Genomic DNA, 10357 nt, shown 5'->3' with positions numbered 1-10357 from the left:
GTTTTTGTTCTGAGTGTTTAATTCCAATCTGTTTTGTTGTTCATTTTTACATTTTGGTCCTTAGCATCTTAAGAAAAAACTGTTTAAAATGTTTACCCATTTCAGACTGCCTGAGTGATTACAAGCAAGAAAGACCCAGTGAGACTCGATTGAACATGGTGATTTGGCCTTGTGGTGAAAATCAGGTGAAGGGTATCAGGTCTTCCCACTTGAACCTGGTAACCTCCAGGCCATCACCTGGAGGGAGATGTGTGTGGAACAGAAGCAAAGAAATAAAGCAGACTTGAGAACTGGCAAGGAAGGAACTGTGAGTGCAGTTATACACTGGACTGGCCAGGAAGAAAATAAATAAATAAAAAGCAAAGTTTTTGAGGGAATGATGTTGCCAAAGAAACCAAGAACCTGGCTTTAAAACACAAAAATAAACAAACACAGAAACCCTGTGACTATTGAGGTAGCCTTAAAAACACCCTCAGGCAGGAAGATGACTGTAAAAGCTGTGCCCAAGTAGGGTACATCCCAGTGCCACCCTAGAGGTGTCCCAAAGAGCAGAATTGGGCCTGATCAGGGAACCCCAAGGCAGAGCGCAGGAAGATGTCACAATTGCTGCACATCACTGATTACTGTGTGTCTGCCGACCTCCTGCTTCCTCGCAGGAAGATTAACTAGGGTCCTGCCCTGGTCCCAGCACTGTCTGTCGGGTGGGTTGTGAGGATGGGGTAGGGCTGGTAAGTTCTTAATTCATTAGTTATAGGACTTCAGAGAACCACCTGAGGATGTCAGTGCCTTACCTGGGATTGGGACTTTGAGTGGGATGTAAGTTCTGAATGGGACCTTGTGTTGTCCCCCAGAAGGTACATGTGTTCCATCTCGGGGAGGAACTGCAGAATGGGTTTGGGTGACCAAAAGAACAAACTGCCTGAGATTGGCTAGATGCTCACACCAGTTTCCTCTTCCTGAGTCCACAGCTGCAACCACATTGCCTAGACCTGTGGCATCTGCTTAGAGCCTTGTGAGCTGTCCTGGCCAATGACATGTTACTTCCTTGTCAAGACAGGTAAGAGTGTATCTCCAACCTCTCCATCGACCTCATAGGCTCATGGTGAAGATGGTAGCGCCTCAGGATTGAAGGAGCCTCGGTTCCTGGATGACTGTGGACAGCATTGTATACCAAAGGGGGTGGAATCAGGTATCTCTTCTTATCCTGCCTAAGTGAGTTCACTGTATTTCCTCTAGATTTATTCACCTAGTCATTCAACAAAATTTTATTGAGCACCACAGTGCCGGGCATTGTGTAGGGACCATGGATTTAGCAGTAAACAAAACAGACAAAAATTCCTGTCTTTGTGGAGCTTACCATCTAGTGGGGGAGACAGATAATAAACAAATAAACTGTCAATAAGTTCTATGAAGAAAAATAAAAATAGTGGGGAGGGGATTACTACTCACATAGAGTGGTTGGGGAAGGTCATTCTGATAACGCAAGAGCTGAATGGAGAGAGAGCAGGCATGTGAATGTCTGGGAGAAGAGCATTCCAAGCACAGGGAACAGCAGGTATGGCGGCCCAGAGGTGGCAGCCTGCCTGGTGCGTTGAAACCACAGCAGGGCGGCCAGGGCTGCCAGAGCAACGTGGGCTACAGGGATAGTGAGAGTTGAGGGCAGGGCCAGGTCAGGTAGGGCAATAGTTTTTCAAGGAACACAGAACTGCCCCCGAGGGGACACTGTGGATTTATGGGGGAGGGAGGTGCATTTGATTACTGCAATGAAAGGGGAGGCTCTGTTGTGATTTTAGTGGGTGGGGCCTGAAGGTAGACATCCTGTGATGTGCAAGGCTGTCCCACTCAATAAGGAATTGACCCAAGTCCCACACGGATTTCCAGCTTGGCATTTGTGTAGACGAAAAATCTGTTTCCAATTATTTTAGCCTAGAATGTAACTGTTACAAACACAAAGTATTTGAGGGATGGTTTAACATACAGTTTTCCAGAAATGCAACTACCACATAAGGGGAGACTGAACTTAATTTTGTTCAAAACTTAACCGAGAGCTGTCATCGTTTTGGAAAATTCTGTCACAAACAGCAGTGCCACTTCTAGCATCTGAGTCCCCAGCCGCACACATGCCTGTATGGATTCCATCTGAGCAGACCATGCCCTGCAGCCTGGAGTTACTGACTGTGTGACATGTGTGGCATGCGTTCCCTCCACCCACTGTCCCCCACACAAGAAAGGGGATAAAACCAGATGATCTCAAAGGCTGCAGGAATTTGCTGGAGAGGGCTGCTGGGATAGGCTCTGGCTACAAGGGCCCATTTGTACACCCATTAGAGCTTTCCTCCTCATTTGCTTAATCCAAGTTCCTTGAGGGTCTGTTCCCAAGTTTTTGTGTGAATTTTATTTTCTTGTGTGTGGACTCCGTTTTTCTCTTTGTATCCTCTGCCTTGGACTGGAGGCTCCTTTGGTGTGGGGTCGTGACTCCTCCCTGGCAGAGCAGTTTCCCAAGACATCCTTCCACCCAGGCCTACCCAGGCCTGCAGCCCGCGCAGGCAGAACCTGTCTCTGCCTCTTTTCACCAGCATGCTAGGCTCACTGCCAAGTTGCTATCTAGCTCGGGGGGCCTCTCCTGAAGCCCTACACAGCCCCTGTCCTCCTGGCTTTCTGGAAATTTCGTCAGCCAGTGTCCCCATTTCCTGAAAAAAAGCTAGTTCTGTGAGCGTGGCCTGGCCCAACCCATGTGGGGAGGGTGGGCAGTGAGCGGTATTCACATTGATCTTGCACCAAGACATTAGGCTTCAAGCCAGAGCAGGCATTTATGAGCCATGAAGTTTCCACCAATAAATCTACAGATGCTTCAAACATCTGTCTTTCTGCCTCACCCCCAGCCCCAGCCACCTGCCCGCAATGTTGGCAACAGGCAGCAGAAACGTAATCCCAGGTTATAACCCAGGACCAGGGCTGCAGGCTCCAAAAGTACATGTAATAGAGTGACAGCAACCGAGGTATCTGGCAGGACGCAGAGGCTGAAACTAACGTGGAGGAGCAAGGCAGGACCTGTTCCTTGTCGTGGGGGCTGCAGCTGGACTCAGCAACAAGGTGTTATGAGCCAGGACTTTTTTAGGTCAAAGTGACAGAAACCAAACTAACAACCCTAGGCAACAAAACTTTTAGATTGCTGAAGTTGCCAAAATGCAGTATACAAGAAATGGGTTGGCTTTTACAATGGGGATTTATTAAATTACAAGTTTACAGTGAAAAAATGTCCAAATCACGGCATCAACAGGATGAAACCTCTTCCTGGAGAAAAGTCCCTTCCAGGACTCCTCTGTCACATGGGAAGGCACATGGCAGCATCTGCTGGTCCTTTCCCAGGTTTCAATGCTTTTGGCTTTTGGCTTCCCCCTCTGTGGCTTTCTTTCTGAGTTTCTGTATATTTCTCTCTTAGCTTCCCTGTATTTCTCTCTTAGATTCTCTGTCCTTTCTGTGTCTTCTCTCTCAGCTTCTCTTATAAAATATTCCAGTTAGAGGATTAAGACCCACCTGGAGCAGGCCTTGACTGCAATAACCTAATCAAGATGTCCCACCCACAATAGGCCAACTGGCCCCAGGGGTGGCAAGACCTTGGCTTTGGATGCCCTCAGCCACACGTCCTTCCCTGGCTTCTCACTCCCAGCTGGCAGTGGGATTGCTCACCCCGGGGATAAACAGCCTGGCAAAGGGGGCCGTCGTGACTTGTCCTTATTTTTCCTGCACTCAATAAGGAAGCCTCTTTTCCTTTATAAATTGTCTGATGTTAAAGAGGCTTCATTTGGTTAAACCCTGTGGGTGAGTTGGAGAGAATTACTGAAGGAAGACAACCAGTCACCATGGAGCAATTTTGCTGTCTTCAAATAGGTTCTCTTCACTCTTATCGTCCATATCTTTTGGAAGGTATATGCCTGTATATTATTATTGTTTTATAAGATTATTATTTTTATTTGAAGTCATTCCATTTGCTTTTTTTAGGCCTATAATTTACTCCTCTGAGTCAACACACTCTATCTCTGAGTTAACACACTCGATCACATAAAGCAATAATTTAGCAGACATTTAATTCTGCATTTGAGGCACCCACATGATCATGGTGACCAGGGCAAGGCAATGCTTTCACATCCCACCCGGCCCCAACACGCATGCCATCTTTCAACCCACTTATAGGTTGTCTGTATTGCAGGTGGTCAGGCTGCACACTGAGCTTTTCTCTGCCCAACAGCGTTTTCCTTTGGAAAACTGTCCCTCTCCATCCCATGTAATCCTGGTGGGCCGATGCCCCTCCCCAGGTCACAAGAAGAGGCACATAATCATGCCACATCCATCAGGGTTCTGCCTGGAATGGGTCCATGAATGTGAAGACAGAGGCGCTTTTCTCTGCTGAGACTGCTAAAAGCAGAGAGCATGTACCTGGGGCTGCTGGTGGCATTCTTATCCACCCCATGGCTGGAGAGGGAAGGCATGACAGACCCATAAAATCAACATCATTTAAACCCCTAGAGACAGCTATGCCTGAAGCCCAGGCTGCTCAGACACACTCAAGCCAGTCTGATGGGTGTTTCTGTTATGATCAGGAGAGCACTAGCTGAGGCTGTTTAATAACTGCCAGGATGCAGTATTTGTGGGTTTGGCATGAGCTGCCAAGTACACACTCGGTCTCAGGGCCTGTGGATCTTTTTCCGGTTGGGAAAGTCCCAGGCCTGGGCTTTGATGTGCTCTGCACCTAACCCTGTGTCTTAGATCAGGTTCCCTGGACAGACAGCCCAAGTCAAAGACTCTCATGCCAAGATTTCCTGGAGAGAATGCTGTCAGGAGAAACCTCTAAGGAAGTGACAGAAGCAGGTGAGGCAGGGGAAGGAACTAAGCCAGGATGTGGTCTCAACTGGAGTCTAGCCTCCACCTGATCCCATGGGGAGCTCTGCAGCGTGAACAGACCACAGAATTGTCCCCCTGGAAGCAGGCAGGCCAGGCTTTTGTGCTCCTGATTCCATCAGTCACTGACTGCAATCTGCCTCAGGGAGCAGGGTGTAACCGTACAAGGGTTTAGCTTTAGCAGCCAACACTCCCAGAGCTGGGGGATGGCTGCACTGGCTTAGTGCAAAGGTGACTCTCCACAAGGACGAAAACAAGTGGAATGTGCAGGTATGTGTGTGTGTGTATGTGTGTGTGTGTGTGTGTGTGTGTGTGTATTTTTTTAATTTCCCCCCTCTTTAAAGTATCTGTTAGGACCTGGGCTCTGTGAGAAGTGAGGTGGGACTCCCTAAGGAAATCCAAGGGTGATCCCAGGCTCCCAGGCATCCCAGGGTGGGATTGTATCAATCAGGTCTATGTTTGACCACAAGTGACAGAAACCTGGGGAGAAAATGGCTTAACCAAATAGTATTATTTTCCTCATGTAATTAAGATTGCAGAGGAAGCAGACTGGGGCTGGTGCAGTGACTCCACAATGGCAAGTGTTTCCACGTACACACAGGCATTGTCACCATGTTCAGGCAAGAAGGGGAGAGGGTTGAGGCTAAAGGCTGCAGGGACCAGCCAGCAAGTCTGTTCCAGCTGAAAAAGCTCTCCTGGAGGCCTCACCTATGACTCCCACTCATCGGTTAGGGCTGTGTCACACGGTCACCCCCAGCTGCAAGGCAGGCTGGGAAATAGCTCTTTCCATCTGAGCCACAAACAAAGAAGGAAAGAATCGACCCTGGGTAAGCAATGAAAATCACTGTCACTGGGACCTGAGAGTTGATTCAGTTTGGCAACCTCATCTAGGAGGTCACCCAGGAAAGCAGCAACACACCCAAGCAGGCGCAGATCACATGAAAGCAAGGGCAGTTCAGTGCACATGGATTTATTGAGCTGGTTGCGCCATCTCTAACTCTGGGTTACACAGTGGGGAAGGTGGCCTTTTGGCCCGTGCGATGTGGGTTGGGGACTGGATTCTTGCTCCAGGTTTTGCCCTTCAAGCAGCATTTCCTGGACAGGGAGCACTCTGGCAACCTTAGTCGTGGGGTGCAGAAGGCTGTAATGCTGGGTCGTGCCTAACTGGGAGGGCACCATGAGAAGGCTGCAGTGTTACAAGGATGTTTTCGCCTTCAAGTCTGTCCAGATGCACTCCCTGAGCATTATTTGCTTGGGAGGCTAACAAAATTCCCTACAATTCTGAGAGTTTGGACAGTCTCTGACCTTCTCTACATGACTGCCTCCTGCACCTCCTCTGTCCTTGACCTGTGGAAGACCCCAGTTGTCCCAAAATCAATGGAGAAAGGGACCTACAACCAAGAAACTGACTGAAGGGGAAACTACGGGCTTTGTAGCCAGGCCCCCAGCCCACCCCCCTCACTACAGGGACAGGGACACAGGGTAGCAGGGTGAGAACACTGGGGCCGGCTGGGAGGTATGCTGGTCCCTTTTCAGCAAGACCCCAGGCAGAAGTGGGACGGGTAGCTGTGTTGTCTGCTGTCTGCTGTCCTCATCAAAGCAGGTGCCACAGGGCCAGGACAAGGAGTGTGGAGAGCAGAGAGTTCCCCTCCAGGGGTCCATCTGCAAAGGACACCTTGGGGGGTAGGGAACAGAGCTGCAGGCTTGAGGGGAGACGCCTGGCTCTGCTCTCTGCCTATACCCTCATCCCAGGCCATTTGAGTCTCCATCTAGGCCCACCTGGCATCAAAGGGTGTGGAAGCAGTGTGGGGGCTGCCAGCTCACCGTCCCCTCCCTGTACCTACCTGCAGGAGGCTGTGCTCCGAGTCCTGGCGGGGGCCCAGCCGGTCCTGCAGGGTTGGGAGCCACCCACTGTCAAAGCCCTGTATGGCACCATCTATGGAGGGAGAGGTCCAAGGAGGGCTTGGCTGGGCACCCCCAGTACAGGACCCCACTCCTCAGGGATTAACTGAGGGATCCTGGCATCCTGCATGGGCCCGGGCCCTCCGTGCACAAAGGATGGGGGGGGCAGGACATCTGCTAGGATTGGCTCCAGGGACTGATGCACAGAGCAAGAAATGACACCAAAATGAGGACAACTCTGCTAAGAATGCCTCAGAGCAGTAAGGTCTGCCAGCCTCACAGGGAAGGGTGACCGTTATCATCCCCATTCGACAGAAATACAGAAAGGCTTGGAGAAGTTAATTCTCCACAAGTAGTGAGCCAGGCTGGGAACTCAGGCCCCTTAACTCCCAGACCAGGCGGAGAACCACGGACAGGCAGGACCATTAGTGGGACAACTGGGTGTCCCTTGGAAATGGAACCTCACCTCGTTCAATTCCAAATCCTCGGAAACTTCTGTTTTAACTTTTCCCCCTCCCTGTCTCCCACCCGCAGGAGCACTAGCCTTGAAGACAACCTTAGCATTCTGCTTCGGGTCTGTGAGCTGGTCTCCGCGAGAAGCAGGGAGACATCAGAGGGAGGAGTGCGCAAAGAGCCTCAGTTTCGTAACTTCTAATGTGGGCTCCCGCCCGGCCAGGTAGCTTGGCAGCGGGCAGTGAGCGCTGTCTCCACCAGGGCCACTCACCCAAGCAGCGGTTCCTGGTAAAGAGCCCCCGGAAGGCTTCACACTCTTCACGCCGGTTTCCGCTGGCTGCGCAGTCGCACCAGGGCGCCACATGTGCGCTCGCGTTGTCCACAAAGTTGGGGGTGACGGCAGTGCCTATGGGACCCCCGAGGGCGGGTAATCGGTCCATGCAGGGGTGGCAGCCTCTAGAGAGGGCCCCTCCACCCCCAAGCGCCCGATCCGGGTCGTTCCTACCCACGAGGCCTGCATAAGCGCGCCGGCAGCTGGGGGCCTGATCCTGCAGGCAGCCGTCGGGGGCGCTGGGGGTCGGCGCGCAGGCGGCCTGGAAAGCCAGGAGGCGGGGCCTGCGGTCGCGGCGGGATCGCGGTGAGCCCCAGGGTAGGCGGCACCCAGCCCCGCCCATCAGTCTCTCCCCACCCCCGCGCACCCCCTCGCATACTTGCAGACTCGGCTGTGCTCGCAGGCGTCTAAGGACGCTTGGCAGGAGGGCGGCGTGGCGCCCGGCCGCGAGAAGGCGCAGGTGGGCATGAAGGTCTGGCGCCGCCGCTCGGCGCACGCGGAGCCCGCGCACGGGCAAAAGAGCAGCGCGAGGGTGAGCGCGGGCGGCCCGCGGGCGAAGAAGCGACGCAGAGCGCGGCGGCAGCGAGCGCGGGGGCAGCCTCCCGGCGCGGCCCGGTCCAGGCACCGCGCCACGTACGCGGTGCGTAGCCGCTGGCACCGCGTGTCCGCCGTGCACGCCTCGGCCGCGGCCACACAGCGGTTCCCTCCGGCGGGGCTCGCGGACCCTAGGGGAGGGGAGGATGAGGGTGGCTGCTCTCCGTGCGCCCGGCACCCGCCATTCACTTCTGCCCCTCTGCACGCCGTCGGCAGTGGTTGAGGGGGGCGCTCAAATGCGAGGAGGATGAGGGGGTGGGAGGGGCGCAAGGGTTGGCCCGAAGGCGGACTGGCACTGACCCGCCTTCCATCGCGAGGATGCAGTCTGCCTTAGGGAGCGGGGTGTAACTTTACAGGCAGAAACCTGGGCAGAAAATGGCTTAAACAAATAGAAGTATTATTTTCCTTATGTAATTAACATCCCAGAGGAAGCGGACTGCGGACTGTGAGGGTCCCTGTATCACATCAGAGATGGACGGGGCGCACAGAGGCTGGGCCTGGCCTCCCCAGAAGCAGAGGCTCCATCCTCCCCAGTCCCTTCCCCTAAGAACTGATACACAAGTTGAAAGAAGGGTCCACGGAGCTCTTCCCACCCCCACGGATCCCACCCCCTACCCCACGACGGGGTAAACAGCGAGACTTTGTGGGGATGTGACTAATAGAGACTTATCCGGTGATGCTGCGGGCAGTAACCACTCCTCAACCCCTCTACTCAACTCGCCTCAGAGCTGGGAGTGGGACCCCTCTCTGGCACTGGCACCTCTTGCGGGCCGTGGATTTGGAGATGAGGGTCATAGTGAGTGTTGCCGTGGCTTCAGCGCCTTCAGCTGTACCGGCAGGACTGGCAGACGCTGAGGGCTTGCGGTGGGTAAATGGCGTGGAGGGGATACAGGGAGAAGGGCTTCCTCTCCCCTCCAGGGCGCTCAGCTCTCCTCCCCCAGCCACGCCAGGCACCTCCCCAGGCCTCAGCCACACCCACCTGCTCCGGGGGTTACCTAAAGCCTCTGTCCCATCTCTGTTCTTTTGCTTACCTGTCTCCCTCCTTCAGCAGCAACCTTACCTGGCCTCCACCTTCAAAAGGGCTCATCTCAGCCCAAAGAGCTCTTCTGACTTAAAACTTTGCCCGATTCCATTCTGTCCTCTCCACCCCGTAAAGTGACCCCTCCCTCCGTGAAGTCCCAATTGGGGAAGGGGCAGCAGGCACAGGTGGAACAGCAGTAGTGAGGCACGGAGACACTAGGACGTGGGGAAGAAATCCTTGAAGTTGGAGGACTGAGGGAAGGGCCAGAGAGCAGGGAGAGGGGAGGCACTAGGAAAAGAAAGTTCCTGGATCAGCGATGCCCCGGCAGGCTGGGGGTGGAGGGGTTGGGCTGTTGCGGGCCTAAAAGCGGAAGGTGTGCGGTGGCGCGCTGTCCCTACACCTCGCAGACCCACCCGACCCTCGCCAGCGCCTTTCTGTGTTTCTGCTTTTCCTGGAACTATCCTCTTGCCCTTGCATCCTGTCATCGGGGACGCAGATGCTCACCCAGCAGCAGCAGCAGCAGCAGTGCGGGCCCCAGGCAGCGGGCCATGCCGGGCGGTGAATCCGAGTCTCCTGCGCTCTGTTTTCGCTGCACGGCTGGGTCCCGGGTACCTCCGGAGGGAGAGCTGGAGTAGAACACGTACTCCCTGCCCAGCGTGGTGGAACAACAGGTGTCCGCTGACAGGTGCATTCCCGCCTGTAGGAGCCTTTGCCGGCTCCACCTACCAGATAAATATGGATTTCCAGCGCCTGAATGGGCCACGATGGACCCCAACACACACGGTCCCCCTCACACAGCAAAAGCCATGCAACAAGCCAAAGAAACCTTGTCTCTTTCATCCTGTTATAAACTACTAACTTTAAGAACAAAACAGCATTGTTCTTTTCCTTTTTTTATAATTTTAACCTTTTATCATGAGCTAATTTTAGACTTGTAGAACAACTGCAAAAATATTAGAGTTGCCCTTGTGCTCTTCACCCAACTTCCCCTAGTGTTACTCCTTATATAACCAGAGTAGAACTAACAAAACTGGAAAAGTAGCATTGGTCTATTAACTGAGACCGTTTGGATTTCACGTTTTCCCACTAATGTCCCTTTTCTGTTCCAGGATCCCACATTACATTTAGTTGTTGTCCCTCCTGAGTCTCCTCCAACC

The 10357-nt window shown here is 53.3% G+C and overlaps 1 protein-coding gene across 8 annotated transcripts; it reads right to left on the bottom strand.

Annotated features, from left to right (window-relative positions):
* Nucleotides 1–5863: 5863 nt before the first annotated feature.
* GFRA4 (GDNF family receptor alpha 4) lies at nucleotides 5864–10046 on the bottom strand. 8 transcript variants are annotated; one of them, XM_037811629.1, is made up of 6 exons: nucleotides 9705–10046; nucleotides 7965–8310; nucleotides 7760–7869; nucleotides 7526–7660; nucleotides 6744–6835; nucleotides 5864–6561 (listed from the first exon to the last, which is right to left on the bottom strand). In XM_037811629.1, exons 1-6 carry the CDS (start codon nucleotides 9889–9891, stop codon nucleotides 6361–6363), a joined length of 1071 nt encoding a protein of 356 aa, XP_037667557.1. In that variant the 5' UTR covers nucleotides 9892–10046; the 3' UTR covers nucleotides 5864–6360. The 8 variants fall into 8 exon arrangements, with proteins under 8 accessions (XP_037667557.1, XP_037667560.1, XP_037667564.1 ...); XM_037811632.1 differs by having other exon boundaries at nucleotides 5864–6574; nucleotides 7760–7847; XM_037811636.1 differs by lacking the exon at nucleotides 9705–10046 and adding an exon at nucleotides 8480–8588 and having other exon boundaries at nucleotides 7760–7847.
* Nucleotides 10047–10357: the final 311 nt, after the last annotated feature.

The sequence above is a fragment of the Choloepus didactylus genome, chromosome 19, assembly GCF_015220235.1.
Source record: "Choloepus didactylus isolate mChoDid1 chromosome 19, mChoDid1.pri, whole genome shotgun sequence".
NCBI lineage: Eukaryota > Metazoa > Chordata > Mammalia > Pilosa > Megalonychidae > Choloepus > Choloepus didactylus.
Note: the sequence above shows the minus strand (reverse complement) of the source record. Positions and strands in the feature narration are given on the sequence as shown.